The 20,626-nt window shown below is 41.9% G+C and overlaps 1 protein-coding gene across 3 annotated transcripts in view; it reads right to left on the bottom strand.

Annotated features, from left to right (window-relative positions):
• Window positions 1-1,996: 1,996 nt before the first annotated feature.
• Window positions 1,997-20,626, bottom strand: part of LOC144694851 (transcription factor COE2) — a 257,043-nt gene continuing 238,413 nt past the window's right edge. For all 3 annotated transcript variants that reach the window (XM_078565496.1, XM_078565497.1, XM_078565498.1), the window contains one exon: window positions 1,997-2,264. In XM_078565496.1, the coding sequence (XP_078421622.1) occupies window positions 2,233-2,264 (32 nt within the window). In that variant the 3' untranslated portion in view covers window positions 1,997-2,232. The remainder of the gene's footprint in view (window positions 2,265-20,626) is intronic.

Raw genomic sequence — 20,626 nt, 5'->3', positions numbered from 1 at the left:
GTTGCCTCAGTAAGGTGGTTGAGTACTGTGATTCAGGGAGGGAGGAAGTTGAATCAATTTGCCTGTGTACTATGGACCTGCACTGCTCAAGTACATCTCCATTTGGATTAACCAATAAGCGATGTAAACATAGTCAGGAGGAATGCTCAATGGTCATATTGTTTCATCCTCTTGGTGCGCTTTTGTGGGTGAGAGAGGTATAAATGAGCACAGAGGAACTAATCAGAAGGGGAAAAGCAAAAAAAAGACTCTTGCAGGACCTAACTTAAAACTGCAGTGCTATCCTTGTCACATTTGACGTGACATCTTCTGGAACTGTTGACCTGAAAGCAAATAATTGTTGCTGGAATTCTTTTTTCAAATGGGGTTTTATTAGCTATTCTATAATTGGCATAGACCTCTCAAATATCTTGTTTATAGACAAGAAAGAAATGCCTAAATCTTTAGATTTGATCATTTGCTTCCCTAATTTCATTTTTCCCACTTCGAACTGGAAGTCTGCATTTGTGTAAGATGAACACAAGAAAATGTATCATGCTTTTTGACCTTTTACCCTTATACTCCAGGTATTTTCCAGTTGCTGGATGGAGCTCCCCAACATCACCCTGATACTAAGTTCAAATTCAATTTATTATTAACCTTCGGCTCTATACACTTTACCATTTGTGACCTCTCTAAGTATTCATCTTATAAGTTTGGATGTGAGGATTCATACCTGATGCTGCATTTTACTTAGGACCGTTGCTGGCCAACAGAGAGAGGTGACCCTCAACCTCATTGTTGGGACCACTGAAACTGAAATCATTCTTATACCATAGGAAGCATTTTGACATTGTGCCAGCATTTTATGTCAAACAAATACACTGAAAGTTTCTCACTGCAACACCATTAGAGTTGTAGAATTGTTTCCACAGGAACACAGTGATGAAGTTCAAATATGTTTGAGAAAAAAGTGGCAAGAATTAAAGGACAAGGTTTTGGTGAAAAAAACAGCTCAATTTTCCATCCCCATTTTTTTCGCATCTCAGCTGATGTGCTAAGTCTTGCATGGTAACAGCAAACTCCAATACCTCGTTAAATTGGCCATTAATGTGTAAATGTAGACAGTGAATGTTAGAAATCTGCTCAAGTGCAAAACACACGCACCATACACACTGCACGCACCATACACACTGCACGCACCACACACACACACAGCACATATGTACCACACACTGTGCACAATGCATGCACAGCATGCATACATATCACGCACACAACACATGCACCACATACACACAGAATACATACCATACACAACACACATACCACACATGTGGATCTCAGACATACATACAACACACATGTACCACACAGAACACGCATACACAAAACACACCTCACATAAATGAAACACAACACTGATGCACCACACACATCCATAGACAAACACAAATATGCATGCACTGCCTGGCGGGAGACATTGGATTGGGAGCATGAGCCTTGGTTGACTCTTCCCCCTCCCTAGCCCAGAGATGCTTAGGCCATTTGTGGAACAACTACATAATCCTGACCACAATCAGCTAACTCGGTCCACACAAGGAACTGAACCTGGGGCCTTCCTGTGATTTGTATGGTTCCGTATCATATTCAGAGGTGCTGAAAACCATTCAACATACGGGAGAGCTTAGTAATTTCTGAATTACGGCCCAGATAAGCCGACAATAAAGGATACCGTCTCTTTAAATTACTGTAAAATTTCTTAAACAATTAACTTCTAATTTTACCACACACATCGAGCAATGTATTGACACTTTATTTAGCTGCATTTTAGAAAAAAAATCTTCTATCTGTTTTACTTCAGTATCTAGTTTATAAGCCAACTCTCATATCCAAAGATTTACTTTTCTAACAGAAAAGAACTGCCACATTAAACTGTTATACAAAATAGAAAATGGCAATTTTTAAGATTTCTCCCTCTTTCCCAGCCCCCCCCTCCCCCACACCCCCCCACCACCTTTTCCGTCACTTCCATAAGTTTGAGGCAATTCCTGGAGTACAGATGAAACTGAGTTTTCCGCAACGCTGTGGGGAATTCACTCAGTCCATTTGACGAAGAAAGTCAGCTTTGTTCCTAGCTTCCAAAGGAAGGCCTGCTAATATTTTTGACAGCTGTGGATTCTGGTGATGGTGTTTTTGTAGTGGATGAACTTTGCTCCCTGGAATGCGATATAGTGACAGGAGAAAACAGTCTCACATTGGAGGAACTACGAGTCCAGTCATGGCTGGAAAAGACAGAGGGAAAATATAAACAAATGCACACATGTACTTGATACATCCGTTCCAGATAGATATAGAACACTGATATAACATAGCCAGGTCGGAGCTAACCAATTTTAATATATTTTAATGTATTTCTAAAGTAAAATTTTCGTTTTTTTATTTTGGTTATAGTTTTTGTTCTCCCCTCCTGCTGATGGCCCACTGGAGTACAGTTTCTTAGGCACCCACTGTCTTCCAATACTTCGCCAAAGGTCCACGTGAGCCAAGACAGCAAGTATTGATAGCACATTTACCAGAGCCAAGTCCTCATCTAATGCCTTAACAACTTGCTCTTTTCAACATAATGACCAGAACTGGGCTGAGCTTCACCTTCCCACAGTCCACCAAGTTCAATTAATGCATGTCAAATGCAATCTGCTAACACAGCAAGGAGCAGGACTGAAACCTTGGGCAGAATCTTTTTGAGGCATTGGGATCTCGCCTGCCAGCTGGCAAGCCGGTGAGAGACCCACACTGGCTGTTTTTGGGAAAGCCCGACAAAGCACAAGCCAATTAGGCAGTGTTGAGGCCTTCCCCTGGAATCAAGACTCCAGGGGCGGAAGTCTCACTGACCGAGAGCTTCGGCCAATCAGAGGCCAGCAGCTCTTGTGCGCAGCATTGCCACTGGGGAGGCGTATCTGCTGCTGGAAGAACAGCCATCAGAGTCCCGGGATTGCAGAGCGACATAGGCCACTGGTAAGTAACGTGGAGGGGGGGTTTTCTCAGGGTGGGGGTCATGGGGAGAGGGGTGCAGGCTGATCGGCAGAAAGGGCAGGGGGAGTGGCTCTCAGTGGGCCCCCTCTTCCCGATGTCCAGTCCCTCGTATGAGCATCTTTGATGGAGGGAGCCTCCCGACCCCTGGAGGTGAGAAGCTGATCGCATGGTTTTAGCTGCTGTGCATGCCCCACGGTGACAGGCCAACCTGCAGCTGGATTAACACCAGTGGGGGCAGGATAAGGCCATTTAAGTGGTCATTAATCTGGCACTTAGTGCCTCAACTGGCGGCAGGGCAGGAAGGCCGTCCCTGGGCCTTCCTGCCCAGAATGTAATTCTGGCGGAAGTGGGAAGGCAGAGGGGTTCAGGTGCACTACCATCCCACCTAATTAAATGCCCTTCCCTCTTCCAAGCTCGCCACCAGAGAGAGCTGAAGTTTCCACCCCTTGAATGGTGCTTTAATCCATGAGAACACATGTGAAACTGTTACTTTTATTTAAAGTTTTGAATGATGGTATTCATTTGAACATGTTCTTTTCTCATTCTTGGATGCTCATTTGGGCTTTGTCAGTTGCAAGGAAGGGGTGTTAAAGTAGCCTCTTCATCCTTTCCTGCCGAACTCTCGCCTTCACCTTGCTCCATAATCCCATTCCACAAGCAGCAAGAGAAACCCAGCAGGTCCAATAAACTTTCCTGTTAGATCAATCCCATCTGCCTTCTTACACTTCCCTCAATCTCTTCCCTTTTCAAAAATTTATCTATTGCTCTTGAATCTACTTAAACTTCGATGATCTTTGAGAGAACTTTATTACCCTTAAACTGAAAAGTTTTCCCTGATTTCCCTCTGAATTTTTTTAACTTGTGCTCTTGAATCCTTTGCTACAATTGGCGTGGATCAGCTTTGGAAATTGTCATCATAATTTGCTATCTTTAAAGTCTCCTAATTCCTAGAGACCACAAGCCCAGTATCCTTAATGTTTCCTTAGGATTTAGGTTTCTCTTATTCTTGAATAATCTTGGTCATTTGCCTTTGTTCCATTTAAGCCTCATAATATCCTTCCTTGGAGGTAAGAGAAGCTATATAATGTAGTCAAGCTGGCTTTGACCATCATGTTATGCAGTCACCTTGCAGTCTTTTAAAATCTGCCCTGCCTCACTTTGCTCGTGCAGCCTCGGGACCTTATTTGCAGGTTGAGGTGCATCCGATCATGGGAAACACATACTGCTGATGCACCAGTTGATATGCAATGAGGGGCTAAGCACTCCTTCCTTTACTCACTTTGCCTGGAATCCCAATTATATTAAAGAAATGTAACTCACTGAAAACTGCTCGTGTACTATTGTATCAGATGTTATAAATTGGGCAAAGTTTGCACAGCAGAAACTAGCTTATATTACAGAATATAAATGGAACGTTACGATACGGATTCGAACATATCAAAGGTGATTCATGCTGATAATTATAAATATATTATTTATTACAAGCCTAAAACATTTAGATACATCAATAATTTGGGGTGTGTTCTGTGCAATGTATTTATCGCAGTCTAGTTTTAACGTTCAATGTAAAATTGGTACAAACAGACTTTTTTTCCGCCTCCACAACCCCTCAGGTATTCAATGCACTTAAACACTAACAGGCCCTCTGAGCCAGGGGAAGCCTAATTTTTTTTTTGTTGTTAAAATTTCTGGCCTGCATGGGTATTGGAACACGCAAAGTGAGGTTCAGAGTCAGTCCCTGGGCTTTTGGTTAGAATTTGACTGGAATCTTTAATCTCCCAACACACCATGCAGACAACCTGAGGTGTGACCCACGGGCTGTCTCCGTTCTTACGTGACATGTCTGACCTTCTCATTATTGGAAGCGAGATGGTTTTTATCATGGGGATAACTGTTTAGAAACTGTTGTTTAGGAAGTACCACAGAAAGAAGGCATAACCTCAAGTGCATTTTTTCTACTGCAAAAGCCTGCAAAGTTTTTTCCAAATTGAACTCAATTGTATTAAATTAATTTTAGACAGTTAATAGTTCCATCTTTTCACTTAGAATGGAGGGGGTGGTGTGGAAATTATGAATGATCAAAATTCGAGTTTTTGGATGTGTATCTTAAATTTGCTGACAAACAGTGGCAACGATTTATAATATTTTAAAGGTCCTGGTGTTCCATACTGCTGACAGCAGGATTATTTCTTGTCATACCTGATGACACTGAAGTGGGCTTTGTGTAACCTGAAACAATCTGAATGAACTTTAAAAATTGAGAAGCTGAGGCCACAGTGGAGGTGACCAACACATGGGGAAGAGTAGAAGAGGGGATGAGGAAGGTAAAGTTAAAGGGTAGATTAAGATTGGGCCTTAAAAGACCATAGGTTGTAGGAGAATAGGAAAACTGAGAGAGGTTAAAAACAATCCCACACTTTTTTGGTCCTGTGGAGGAATGAGTTAAGAGTGTAAGAAATGGTACAATGCCTTGTCATTTAATCAGAGTGAGGATCCAGAGTTGGGAGACGTGAGCATAATCACAATGTTTCTGGACTAGCAATCTAGAAGCTGAACTATTGCTCTTGAAACATGAAACTCATCACAGCAGCTGGGAAATTTAAATTCAATTAAATAACATCTGGAATGAAAACCTGGTATCACTAATGGTGACCATCAAACTACTGGATTGTTATAAAAATCCATCTGGTTCACTTCTGTCTTTTAGGGAAGAAAATTTATTGTCTGTACCCAGTCTCGCCTTCATATGACTCCAGATCTCTTTCTCTAGTAACCCCTCAAAGCAAGGAGAATGCTTGCCACAGAGTCCCATGGCAAGAACCTGTGTGTGGAGTCATTTTACATGGGGCGGCTTTTGGGCTGCAACTACCCCACGGTCCTGATGGACTAGGGGACTCTCCTGATCTTACCAGCTGTCATAGGCATATTGGAAGGTTGATAATCAACCTGTTTGGTCACATTATGAACACACTTTCTGTGGCCATCAAGTCCTGCAGTGGGACTTAAACCTGGACCTTCTCACTTAGAGGTAGGGATGCTACCACTGTGCCACAAGACCTCCTGACTCCAAGCCTACATCAGTGCATTTACCATCTGAAGTGGCCTAACAAGCCACTCTGTTGTACTCAAGAAGGTGGCTTGCTACCTAAGGACAATTTAGGGTGGACAGGAACTGCTGGCCTTGTGATGCCCACATCCCCAAAAATGATGAAGAAAAAGTATGCAGAGGAGGAAGAAGATGGAAGATGGAGGCTAAATTTATAAATATTTATAGAAAAGACAGAGAGAAAGAAAGGTTAAGATGGTGAGAGGAAAATTACCTATCAATGTACTTCTGTCTGGAAGTACAACACTGCACAGAACAACACGCACAGAAGAAACCAGCTTAAATGGTTTATTGAGCAACTTCAGATGGCTCAAAATCAGTTATTTCCAGCTTGATGTACAAATTAGGATGTAAAAGACTGATATACATGTGAAAATCAGATGGTAGACACCTACTGTAGGCCTGAAGGTCCTGCTCTGTCCAAACCTAGCTTGGGATTTTCATGGTGTTCTGAGCACATGAAATATTCATTCATCTTTCCTCCACAACAGTGGTGCATGGATGTAGAAGCCAATGTAGAAGCCAAACCCTCCTTTTTTTTTAAACTAGAATTTGCCAAGCTTCCCTAATGGCCTGTTGAACCAAATGTGATACTGAGCCACACACACACCTGGTGGATCTCAGGTTCAATTACCAGTCTATGTTGCATTTGCTGACCGCAACGAGCCAGCAGTTGGGCTGCTCCTGTGCCCCAGTCTAGAGAAGTGGAGAAATTAACCAATTAATTGCTATCCTGCAACATCTGCTGGAAAGCATCTGTGTTCTTGGACATCTGGGAGGACAACTGGATTCAGTTGTGATGGTCGCCATGTTGAATGATTTGCTAACACTCACTGGTCTAGGCTTACACTTGAAGAACAGGTGATGTACTAGATGGACTCTGCTGCCCATATCCCAACTTGCACCAAATCCTGTTCATCCATCACACCTGTGCTCACTGACCGACATTGGTTTCCAGTCCAGCAACATCTGGATTTTAAAATTCTCATCTTTGTTTCAAATCCCTCCATGGTCTCCTCCAGCCCTACGACCCTCCAGGATATATGCATTCCTCCAATTCTACACTCTTGCACACCTGATTTTAATTGCTCCAACATGGGCAGCTATGCCTTCAGCTGCCTCAACTTTACGTTCTTGAATTTCCTCCCTGAACCTTTCCACCTCTTTACCTTGTTCTCCTTTAAGGCACTCCTTAAAAACCTACCTGTTGGACCAAGCTTTTGATCACCTGTCCTGATATCTCCTGAGGTGGCTTGGTGTCAAATTTTGTTTGACAATTGATCCTGTGAAGTGGCATGAAATGTTTGACTATGTTAAAGACATGATATAAATGTTAATTTGTTGTTGCTGTACACGTGTCAGCATCTTTAAGAATGGGGGAGAAAACTGTGAGTAAGTGGTGGTGTTGGGGTGTGGGAGGTAGGGGGAGATGATCTACCTCAGATTTCCAATTAGAAATATATTTTTGCCAAAAGTACATATTCATATTTTCATATGTTCTAGAAAGAGTGGGTTAAAAAGCTTAGTGAAAAATAAACTGTTAAATGCATCCCATTTAATGAAGCATTCTGTGAAGGGTGGACCACAGACTAGAATCCCCAGGGGAGTCCTCTTTGCTGAAAGCAAGGCTGGGGCAGGTAATATGATCCTGGTGTGCCTATCTCAAACAGCACAATGTTGCTGCTCACTAAGACGCTTTGAGGATACATCAAGGAACCATAGATCTCTCTGTCCCTTGCTCTGCTTTTAGCTAAAGCATAATTTATGTATAAAAAAATCTTTGACCATTGTGTCTTTGTTAAAATAAACCCATTAGGTTTGAAATTTATTTTCCCAGCTTCAGTGACACAAAATCCAGTAGCCTTTTGAGACTACAACGATGTTTCTTTGAATAAGCAACCAGGACAGGGATCTCTGGTTGATTTCCCTCTCCATAGCCAAGGGCAATGAGGCAATTGTAGCGCCCTCCACTGCCACCCCAGGTCCACAAACTCAGCAGAGACTGAGGATTGAAACTGGCACATTCTCGATCAGAATAACATCATTTTCTTCGGAACTCAATTACAGCATCACTGGAACAGGGCTTTGCACTCCCGTAAATAATGTGACAGCTATGAGGTCACAACAGACTTCCGCTGTCTCCAGTCACTGTCCTTTTCATTTTGCTCTTGTAGTTTTCTTATAGGTTGTATGTTGTGAGGTTCTGGCTGTAATACAGTCTTCGGGCGGAATTTTACACCAGAGGGATTTTACGGTCCCGCCAAAGTCAATGGACTTTTGAGAGGCTTTCCACATTTCATGGCCCCGACCCCCCATCACGACAGATGTTGTCACGAACAAGTTTAAATCTCCCTCTTAGTCTGTGACCCCATTCTGAAGCCCGAGAGAAGTGTTGCTGACCTTTTTTTTTGTAACTTGGTTGAGGGTTACTTTCAAATATCACCTTGAGGCAACTTCTCATGCTCTTTCTCCCTTCGCCTCAGCATAGTTCTGGCAACAGTGCTGAGGCAGTGAATTATGAATTGAGGGCTAACGATACATAAAGTTGTAGGTATGTTGGGGTGAAGAGGAGGCTTCCTGCAAAAGTTCCCAGGATAGGGCATTGTGACCACCCTCACCCAACCCGCCAACCCCAGTGACTTCAGAAACTCTTGGCCATCCACAATTCTAATTTGAATATTGCTGCCATGTCTGGGAAACTCTTGATGCCTCTCACAGTCTGAAATTGAATCTGGGAGATGGTGGAGTAGTGGGAATGGCACTGACCTAGTAATACAGAGGCACAGGCTAATGCTATGGCGACATGGATTCAAATTCCACTACAACGACTAATGGAATTTAAATTCAGTTTAAAAATCTGGAATTGAAAGCCAGTCTCAGTAATGGTGATCATGAAACTATCAATTGTCATAGAAATCCATCTGGTTCTCTCATGTCCTTTAGAGAAGGAAATCTGTCATCCTTATCTGGTCTGGCCTACATGTGATTCGAGACCTACAACAATGTAGTTGACTCTTAACTGCCCTCTGAAATGGCCTAGCAAGCCAGTCAGTTCAAGGGCAATTAAGGGTGGGCAACAAATTCTGGCCTTGCCAGCAATGCCTACATCCCATGAAAGAATAAAAAGAAATAAGAGAAAGCTTGTTGTCTGATAGTCTCCAAGCATATTCTCTGAGCTGAATTATGAGCCTCCACTGGGGCTGGGAGGAGCTAAAAATAACCACACTGGCCAGGATACAGGTTCCAACCTACTTCCAGGTCATTTTTGTGGATTGGATTGGGGTGTGGCAGGGCTACCTGTTGTAGGGCGTTCGATGCCAATAGGTAGGTCTTAATGAATTCTTCATAGTCTTAAGTAGGTTGATTGTATGTATTGCTTAACAACAAGAACTATGTACATATGTACATTGAAGGGTTCAAACTAGGAGCTGTCTCCATGCTTGCTTGTGCACATGGCTCTGTCCAACATTAGACTGACCCTGAGGTGTGGGTCATGTGTTCTCTTACATCAATGTGTGGGTGGTATTATACTCAATCCCACATTAACCATATATGTGTCAGACCCTTACTCTACACCTCCCCCCAAATCTTTATCCAATGTATTTCAAGTTATTCTAATTTACCCGATGTATTTACATTATTACTACTACCCCATCTCCCTGCTTTAAGTCCCTGAGTTCATAGGATCAGGCGGTCTGGCGGACTTGTATATCTTGTTCGTACTATTATCAAGGAGCAGTAAGCTCTGTTATTGCAGGTAAACTCAGTTAATTTGGAGGTTGTTTTACCATCTGGGTATCTTTTCATGTTGTTTTTCCACTCCTTGGTATTGGACCGCTCTTTGTCAATTCAGCAATTGTGTTTGATTTATCCCATTCTTTTTCCGGCATGGATGAACACTGGGGTTGTCCACATAGTTTTTTTCCCTCTTCTTTTGTTGTGTGGCTTGGCGCGACACATATGGAATCTTCACTCCTACTTGTTTCACAATTTTAGCCAAATTTTTGATTACTTTCTTCTTTTCCCATTTTTTGAGCTCATGAATCTTTTCATTCAGCCCAGAAACAACTCTAGTAAGTTGAGTTGTTTTTGTTTCAGAATTATCTGTGGAATTCTTGTATAAGTTTAACAACTTCGCCCGGGCATTCAGTTCTTTTCGGAACCTTTCTTCCATGGTCACTGACTACTCCTTAAACTCTTTCAATTTATTCATTAGATCTTCAATCTGTTACATAGAATTCACTTTTTCTGCTTTTAAAGTCTGGATTTGGTCTTCTATACTGCGCGTCTCATCCTTCATGTTGTTCAGATTGGACCAAAGTCAAGAAGTTCATCTGCTTTCGTTGTTAATTCTGCTTTCAGCAACTGTCCTGATTCACCAGTCATTCCTTCTCCTGTTCCTGGCATTTTGCACAATGCTTACGAGAGACTTCTGATGCTTGAAGTTCATCAAGTTTTAAATTAAAGATCCATTTTTGCCGAATTTGTTTCTACAAGTTCATCATGCAAGCATTTCAAGTCCTCTTTCAAATGTTCTATCCTGTGAGCTGCATTCCAGTGTTCTCATTAGTTCTTGTTTTTCCTTATCAAATGCATCTTTCCTATGTGAAAGTTAATTCTTTACACTGACCAGTTTTCCCTTGGCAGAGTATAATTCCTCTATGCTATTGTTCAAGTTTGCATTCTATAATTGTGCTTCTGCTAATTGTTTTTGAGATCCTCATGCTCTTTTGTGAGAACTTCTACTTTCTCTTGCCATGCTAGGTTCTTGATTTTCATCTCTTGATATATCTTCTTGGAAATGTTGGCTGGAATTTTCCGGCCGCGTTGTGGCGGGACCCACTGCAGGAGATACAGTGACCCAGCCAAAGTCCATTGACATTTGGCAGGACTGGACAGTCCCAGCAGCATGTGGTGCTGGAAAATCCTGCCCATAATATTTTTCCAAGTTTTCTTTCAAATGTCCAAACATTTACTTCAGCTCGGTAGTCTCTTTCTTGTACCTCTGTGACATGTGAATATTTTGTTTGTTCAGATTTTGAACAGTTTGGTTCATTGATGACTTTAATGTCTCAAACGTTTTCAAGAGTACCTACTCAGCTTGAATCTTGAGTTCAAATCTTGCAGTTCAATTTTGATACGAACATTTTCCAACCTTATTTCATTTTTCTTTTGCAGGGTTTCTTTATTTCAGGTTTCATCAGATAGCTTTCCTTCATTCACAGCCAGCTGCTCACTCCGCACTGTCACCTGTTGTGGTAGATCAGGTAATGTGTCGGGATTTCCGAAAAGATACATTTTTGAGACTTCCAGGAAGTTCCCTGCCTCTCTGACACCTTTGTGTGGCTTACTTGAGTATTGTCATTTTTCACTTTCAGAACTTGACTGGGGGGTTTCTGTGCCTCTTTTTAAGCACTTTGCGCTTCACAACTTGAAAATTAAAATATTTGTCAAAGGCCTTTAATATTTCATCAAAGCTAGTTGAGGATTCATCAATGCGCTGCATTGGGATTATTTCATCAGCAAGTTTACCAAACGAGTATAAAAAGGCATTAATCTGGACCTTTTCTGACTTTCTACTTAGACCTGATGATCTCCGGTAGTTTAAAAATGATCTTCCCCAGGATGCCAAATTTTCCATTAGGTTTGGCCCTTGGATGAGTCCAAACTGAACTGATAAATTGGATTTTTGATCCATGGTTAAAAAATTTAAAATGCAGGTTCAGCTTTATGAAGTTGTTGAAATTCAAGGTGATGCCGCTGTCTATTTGAAGACAAAGGATTTACCTGCATTTGCCAGGTAAAGCTCCCACTGCAATGGCGCTCACACTCAGCCTTGAAAAAATTTTGGATTGACTAGCTGCACACTTCTCTATTTCAGCGCTTTTGGGTCGTAAAAGCTTTGAATCCTGGCCTTTGTTGGTCTTTAAAACTGATTCTTTAGTCATCGTTCTTCCGAATTAATTAATTTTTCCCCTCCTCTGAGTGAGCTCACACATGTTCAGGCGCCAACTTGGAAATCTGGTTTCTCTGACAAAATTTTTAATTGGTAATTTCTGACCACTAAGCTATTGAAAAGTTTCTCAAGACTTGCTTTATCCTGGAATTTAAAAGTTTTAGCTCACCTCTGCTAGGACTGCTGACCCTGCACTCTGGGAATTGAAGCTGGACTTCCATGAGATCCTATGGAGTCTTCTGCTGAAGTGAGGAATTTAAAATTTCTGCTTTCAGCTTCCAAGTATTTCTTTGGAGCTTTTCCCTGACGATTTTCCTCTGCGTCTTTGCTTATCGAGCTTTTCTTCAGGTCAGAATGCTTCTTTGAATTTTTCTTTAGTCTTGCAGAGTTTTTCTCTGCATTTTTGCGAGGTTTCGGGTTTTTCCATTCGCTGCTGCCATGTTGTAAGGTGTTGGATACCGTTCAATAGGTCTTAATGAAATCTTTGTCTTCTTAAATAGGTTAACTGTATGTGTTTATGAACCACAAGAACTATGTACATAGATACAGTGAAGGATTCAAGCTAGGAGCTACCTCCATGCTTACTTGTGCATTTGGCTCTGTTCAACACTAGACCAACCCTGAGGTGCGGGTCATGTGTTCTCTTACATCACTGTGTGGGCAGCACTGTACTCAGTCCCACATTAACCCTGTAAGTGCCAGACCCTTATCCTACACAATGCACCCGCCTATGGTGGGTAGCCGACCTGACTCAATAAGAGCCACTTAAGGCCAATTATAGGAGGTCGACTGCAATTTTTTTGTTAGACTCTAGGTTCCTGCTGGTAGCAGGGACAGATTAGGTTCCTGGAGGTGGCCTCCCAGCTGCGGACCAGGGAGCCAGAGTTCCAGGCAGGCCCAGAGGTCCTCCCTACATGCCTGCACACAGGAGCAAAGATAAGCTACTTAACTGCAAGTACTGTTTAACTGCAAGTACTGTTTAAATTCTAAGTCTCATTCAGGGGAATGAGCAGGGAAATAGAAGCTATACACTGGCAGCAGCTGAAATTGTTAATTAAGGAAACTACCTTGAACTAGTCTTGCTGTACCTGGGCTCAGCTAGTCCCTTTGTTTAGAATATATAAATTCAGACATTCTCAGTGTGACCAGCACTAAGTGTGCGACCTCAACAGAGTGTGAGAGTTTGTTGAGCTGAGGGAGTTTGGTGAGGAGGGGAGGGAGGTGCTCCTTTGGTTTTTCTAACTTTTTCACCGTGTAGGAACTGGTTCTTGCTCTACTACAGGGGAAGAAGCTAGCTGTCTGATGAGTATCTGGTAAGTGGTCAAGGTCTATTCTATTCCTAAGATTTAAAATGGTACAGGAATTTGTGATAGGATTAATAAATATACATAAGAAAATAAATAATTGAATATAATCATTAAGTAATTAATTAAAGCATGTAAGTATGACAGGAAAAGTGATATGTCATGGCTGCAGCAGGTGGGAGCTCCTGGATAACAGCGTTATCCAGGGCAAGCACATCTGCAGCAAATGTCTGCGGCTTGTGCAGCTTGGTCTCAGAGTCATTGAGCTGGAGGCTGAGTTGCGGACACTGCGACACATCAAGGAGGGTGAAATTTACCTGGATGCTTTGTACCAGGAGGCAGTCAAACCCCTTAGGATAGGGTCTTCTGATTTGTGATGTGGTCAGGGACAGGAGGGTGTGACTGCAGCTGAGGCAGGTAAGAGGACCCAGAGGGCAGGAATGTCAGCCTCTGCAATTGTCCAACAGGTTTGAGGCTCTCTCAGCTTGTGTGGATGAGAGTGTGGGGGTGGATGAGCTGAATGACCATGGCGCTGAGGTACAGGAAGCTATTCAAGTGGGCAGAGCACTACCCTAGTGGTAGCAGAGGACAGTATAGGAAGGGAGATTGACACTGTTCTCTGTAGCAAAGAGTCTAGACAGCTATGTTACCTGCCTGGTGCCAGGGTTCAGGACATTTGCTTAGGGCTGGAGAAGAACTTGCAGTGAGAGGGGGAGAATCCAGTGGTAGTGCTCCATGTAGGTACCAACAACATTGACAGGACAAGGAAGGAGGTTCTGCATAGTCAATGTGAAGATCTAGGCACCAAATTAAAGGCAGAACCTCAAAGGTAATAATTTCTGGATTATTACCTAAGGCACGTGCAAATTGGCATAGGACAAATAAGATTAGAGAAATGAATGCATGGCTCAAAGACTGGTGTGGGAGAAGTGGGTTCCAGTTCGTGGGGTACTGGCAGTAGTATTGGGGAAAGCGGAAACTGTACCGTCGGGACAGTCTACACCTGAACCATGCTGGGGCTGGTGCACTCACGAGCTACATAACTAGGGAAGTAGAGAAGGTGTTAAACTAAATAGTAGTGACAAGGGGTAAAATTTGGGAAGACGTGGTAAACCAAAGAGTATCGACAAGGCAAGAGAGAATGGTACTAATATGGGAAATGATAAACAGACCGTGACAGGAAGGGACAGAGAGTACAAATCTAAGAGTAAATCAGCAGCTAAGACTAGATGCTCCAAAAATATTACAAGGACAAAATCAAAGGCTCTGTATCTAACACACTTAGCATTCGAAACAAAACAGATGAACTGATTGCGCAAATAGAAATAAGTAAATAAGATCTGATAGCTAAATACAGAGACATGGCAACAGGATGACATAGATTGGGACCTGAATGTTGAAGGGTACGTGACATTTAGGGAGGACAGGAAATTAGGAAAAGGTGGAGGGGTGGCTCTGTTAATTAATGATGGTATGAGCACATTAGAGAGGGACGACCTCTAAGTTCAGGAAACCAGGATGTAGAAGCGGTTTAGGTTGAGAATAGAAATTATAAGGGCAAGAAGTCACTTGTGGGAGTGGTCTACAGGCCCCCTAATTGTGACTACACAGTAGGACATAGTATGAAAGAAGAGATAATAGGAGCTTGTTGGAAAGCTACAGTGATAATCATGGGGGATTTTAATCTACGAATAGACTGGGAAAATCAAATGGGTGGAGGTAGAGTAGATGAGGAGTTCATGGAATATTTTCGGGATAGTTTCTTTGAACAACACATTCTGGAGCCAACCAGAGAACAGGCTATATTAGATCTGGTATTGTGCAACGAGGTAGGATTAATTGATATTCTCATAGTAAAAACCCCCTAGATAGCAGCGATCATAATATGATTGAACTTTACATTCATTTTGAGGGGATGATGGGTGCGTCCAAGACAATAAAGGCAATTATGAGGGCATGAAAGTGGATCTAGCTAAAGTGAACTGGCAAACGAGGTTAAGTGGTAGGTCAACAGAGGTTCAGTGGCAAACATTTAAAGGGATATTTCAGAATACACAGAATATATAAATTCCAATGAGAAAGAAAAATTCCAAGGGGAAGGCCCACCATCTGTGGTTAACTAAAAAAGTTAAAGATAGTATCAAACTTAAAGAAAAAGCATATAATTGTGCAAAGGCAGGTGGCAGGACAGAAGATTGGAAAGAATATAAAGAACATCAAAGAATGACAAAAAGATTTAAAGAGGGAAAAATTAGAGTATGAGAGAAAGCTAGCTAGTAATATAAAAATGGATAGTAAGAGTTTCTATAGATATTTAAATAAGAAAAGGGTTAAGAAAGTGTCCTATAGAATGTGCATCTGGGGAATTGATAATGGAAAATAAGGAGATGGCAGATGAATTAAACAGGTACTTTGCATTGGTCTTCACTGTAGAGGGCACAAGTAACATCCCAGAATGAGCTTAAAATCAGGAAATGGAAGGGAGGGAGGAACTTGGGAAATTTACAATCTCCAGGGAAGTGGTATTGAGCAAATTGTTGGGACTGCGGGCTGACAAATCCCTGGGTCTGGATGAACTTCACCCTAAGGTCTAGAAATAAGTGGCTAGTGAGATACTTGATGCATTGGTTTTAATTTTCCAAAATTCCCTAGATTCAGGGAAGGTTCCATTAGATTGGAAAGTAACAGATGTATCTCCTTTATTCAAAAAGGGAGGGAGACAGAAAGCAGAAAACTACAGGCCAGTTAGCCTAACATCTGTCATAGGGAAAATGTTAGAAGCTATTATAAAAGATGTTATAGCAGGACACTTAGAAAATTTAAGGTAATCAGGCAGAGTTAGCATGGTTTTGTGAAAGGGAAATCATGTTTAACCAATTTATTGGAGCTCTTTGATGGAGTCACATGTGCTGTGGATAAAGGGAAACTGGTGGATGTACTGGACTTAGATTTCCAGAAGGCATTTGATAAGGTGCCACATCAAAGATTATTGTGGTAAATAAAAGCTCATGTTGTAGGGGATAAGATATTAGCATGGATCGAAGATTGGCTAGCTCAAAGGAAGCAGAGAGTTGGCATAAATGGGTCTTTTTCTGGAGGGCAGGATGTGATGAGTGGTATGCCTCAAGGATCAGTTCTGAGGCCTCAACTTTTTACAATTTATATAAATGACTTGGATGAAGGGACTGAAGGTGCGGTTGCTAAATTTGCTGACGTCACAAAGATAGGCAGGAAAATAAATTATGAAGAGAACATAAGGAGGCTACAAAGGGACAAAGATAGGTTAAGTGAGTGGGTAAAGATCTGCCAAATGGAGTATAATGTGGACAAATGTGAAATTCTCCATTTTGGCATAAAGAATAAAAAAGAAGCTTATCTAAATGGTGAGAGATTGCCCAGTTCTGAGATTCAGAGGGATCTGGGTGTCATAGTGCATGAATCATAAAAGGCTCATATGCAGGTACAGCAAGTAATTAGGAAAGCTAATATAATGTTATTATTTATTGTGAGGGGAATTGATTACAAAAGTAGGGAGGTTAGGCTTCAGTTATCCAGGGCACTGAGATCACATCGGGAATACTGTGTACAGTACTGGTCTCACTTAAGGAAATATGTAAATGCGTTAGAAGGAGGTCAGAGAAGGTTTACTTGATGAATACCAGGAATGGGCGGGCTGTCTTATGAGGAAAGGTTGGACAGGTTACGCTTGTATACACTTGGGTTCAGAAGAGTAAGAGGTGACTTGATTGAAACCTTTAAGATCCTGAGGGGTCTTGATAGAGTGGATGTGCAGAGGATGTTTCCTCTTGTTGGCGAATCTAGAATTAGGGGTCACTGTTTAAAAATAAGGAATCGCTCATTGAAGACAGGGGTGAGGCGAATGTTTTTCTCTCAAAGGGTCGTGAATCTTTGGAACTCTCTTCCTCAAAAGGTGGTGGAAGCAGAATCTTTGAATATTTTTAAGACAGAGCTAGATAGATTCTTGTTTAACAAGGAGGTGAAAGGTTATTGAGGGTAGGCAGGAATGTGGGGTTGAGGTTACAATCAGACCAGTCATGATCTTACTGAATGGCAGAACAGGCCCGAACGGCCGAGTGGCCTACTCCTGCTCCTAATTCATATGTTCGTAGGTACTGCTGCTTGGCTGAAAAATTCATTTTTGGGAGAGGGTGCCTCCATCTTGAAACCTCCTCTCCCGTATTTACTCTCTATTTTCAGCCTGCTGCTCCTTTCAAGCTGAAAGACCTCTGATTGGCCCTCCAGCTTCGAGAGCTCACCTGCCATCCTTAATTGGACAGTAAGCCTGTCTCCATGCCAATTAGTGGAGCACCCCCTCATTGCGAAAATCACAATAAATGATTGTTTCCCGGGGGGGGGGGGGGGAGGGGGGGGGGGGGGGGGTGGGGGTGGGTCAGCACTTGGGAACAGTCCTACCTTTGTTTCCCGCTGCTGGAGAGAAAATCCTGCCCTTGTCTCTGTCATGGAATTTTCTAACTCACCAAATATGCTTACTTTCTTGTTCATCTTAAGTTCCAAATACAAATCCCACATGACCATACACCCACCTACGAGATTCATCATATCTCTTAACTCATTCTTTTCCTGAACTTCAGTTTTCCCTGGCCTTTTACAATCTACCGTATCTTAAAACTCAAGCTTAATGTCATATTATTCTTAACTCCCCTGATTTTAGCTCCCCCAGTAACACTTGACTGCTATAACATGTGACAGTTCTTGGGATTTGGGTGAGGCTTCATCTGCACAATATTTTGAAAAACTGGCACTATGCTGATTGGGGAGGATGTATGGTTCCTCCACAGATTCAAGCTTCTCCAGGTTCCTGGTTCATTTAGAAAACTGCTTCTGCAGTGGCTAGAAAGAGCTGCTTAAATCACTCCGCATTCACTGATCTCTGAAAATTATGTTTGGATACGACCACTGTTAAAATAAAGCCAATTTTGCAAGGTAGTGGGAGGAACCCGGATGGCCTTTTATCAGGTGTGCTTGAAAATCAAGTCGTGTGGGCCTCTGGCAGGCCATGGATAGGAGATTTTTGGTCTATAATTGCCCTTTGCGTACTCCCGTGTTTTGCATTGTGTGCAGTGTAATGAACAGATGAAAAATCACTCTTTTTTAACCTCTTTGTTACACTGATCGTAGACAGAAATCCTGAGAGCTCATCAGAAAACTGTAGCAGTCTGTCAGGATCAAAGGGACCGGAGGTCGTATACATTAAAACAAAGAAATTGTGCCAAAAGAGCCATGCCCAATTCAGCTGCATTTTCCCTGACTTTGACCTTGCTTTTTTTTCTTTTTTAAAAAAATGTTTCAAACTATATTATTTTTAATTTCTCAGGCGAGTTAGGCAGAAATTCTGCATTACTCCATTCTGCAAACCATCTATTCTCCTCTTCCACTTGGCATTCCCTTATGACTGTAGTCTGGGCAGGAAGTCTCAGAGCAACACTTCAAATTACAGCACTGGCAACAGAAAACATTATTTCTTTATTTATTTTTCTCTATGTGTATTATGACACCAAAATCTGGACACATAGCAGGCAGATTATGAGAGTGTTATATTTTTTTAAAAAGATGTTCTTCCATTATTACTTTTGTTTATTTTTAATAAGCAATTTTATCTTTTTAGTCAACAGTTCTCCAAATTATTAATACGGCAGGGTTTCACTGTAAAATGTCTAACGATTCATCGGCCTGATTTTGACCGACCTGAAAACTCATAAAAGTCACAAAATCAAAGAACTAATGCTATACAAATCATTATTTAGGCACAATTGGAATATTAAAGAAAGAACTCACAATTATATAGAGCCTTTCTTGTCCTTGACATCTTAAATCACTCTGCAGCTAACAAATTATTTTAAAGTGCAATGACTGTTGTTTTGGAGGTAAGCACAGCAAGCAATTTGTATGCAGCAAATCCCACAAACAGCAGGAAGATACATGACCTGTTAATATATTTTTGGTGATGCTGGTTGAGGGATAAGAACATAAGAAACAGCAGCACAAGTAGGCCATTTGGCCTGTTAAGCCTGTTCCGCCATTTAACAAGATCATGGATGATCTTATAAACTCAACTCCATATTCACTCCCTATCCCATATGCCCTGCTTCTCCTTTTGTTCAAAAACGTAAACTTTAATTAGGACACAGTGATAACTCCCTGTTCTTTTTTTGAATTGAGTTTTTACATTTGCCTAAATAAGAAAATTGGGTCTTGACATTACATCTCATGCAATAAATGGCAGACTCCCTCAGCACTGCACTGAAATGCCAGGCTGTGTTATATGCTCGAGTCCCAAAGTGGGAATCAAACTCATTGGGCCAGATTTTCGCAGTCATGGAGACTCTGCAGGACTTTAAAAAGAGTGGACAGGACCCTGATCTGGAACTCCTGCCCCCACTTCCAGCAGATCCCATTTTCAATGATTGTGGAAAGAGGATGGGGCATGAAGTGCACAGGCGCCAATTATGAATTGGCTGGGCCATTTAAACTCAGTGCACAAGAGAAGTAGATCTAATTTTCGTTCTGGGATCGGCCTCAACTCGCAGTATGTTTTACACGACTTGCTGGTGGAGATGTAAATGCTCCTGAAGAGTGGATAAGGGATGAAGAACTGTTTAAATCCCCTGCCATTTAAAATTTGAAAAAAATCTACCTGCCTGTGTCCGTGAGAGAAAAAAATGTTCCAGCAGTTTCAATTAATGTTTGTTGATATAACCTGAAGTGTTATCATGAGAGCATAATTCCTGCTTGACTACTTTCCACAACTTATTTGGGTTGCATGGGGGTGGGAGGGGGATGGGGGTGTGGTCAGGCTGTATGTTCACAGTTTAACTGACAGCTCAAAGAGGTTATTCAAGGATTAGCTGTCTTTGATATGGGGTTATGAATTTATATGTTTTTTAAGGGATTCAGTACTTGAGGGGATTCAAATGTATTGAATGGGCTTTCGTGAATTGGACTGCTAATAGATATTTAGAATGTTATTTTATTTCATCTCAGCATGGCTCCTGAGGTCTGCCTATGGTGGATACTGGGTGAGTTGGCATGGAGGATGTAAGGGAAAGGGTGGTTGGGGGCATGGGTTAGCATGAATTGATACTAAGTTGGCATTGGGGCTATAAGGGACCACAGGGATGAGTGGGGGGCATGGGCTTGCATGAGTTGGCACTAAGTTGGCATAAGGTCCATAAAGGGTCTTGGGGATGGGTGGAGACATTACTT

The sequence above is a fragment of the Cetorhinus maximus genome, chromosome 20, assembly GCF_964194155.1.
Source record: "Cetorhinus maximus chromosome 20, sCetMax3.hap1.1, whole genome shotgun sequence".
Classification (NCBI taxonomy): Eukaryota; Metazoa; Chordata; class Chondrichthyes; order Lamniformes; family Cetorhinidae; genus Cetorhinus; species Cetorhinus maximus.
This window is presented reverse-complemented; position numbering and strand designations above follow the sequence as displayed.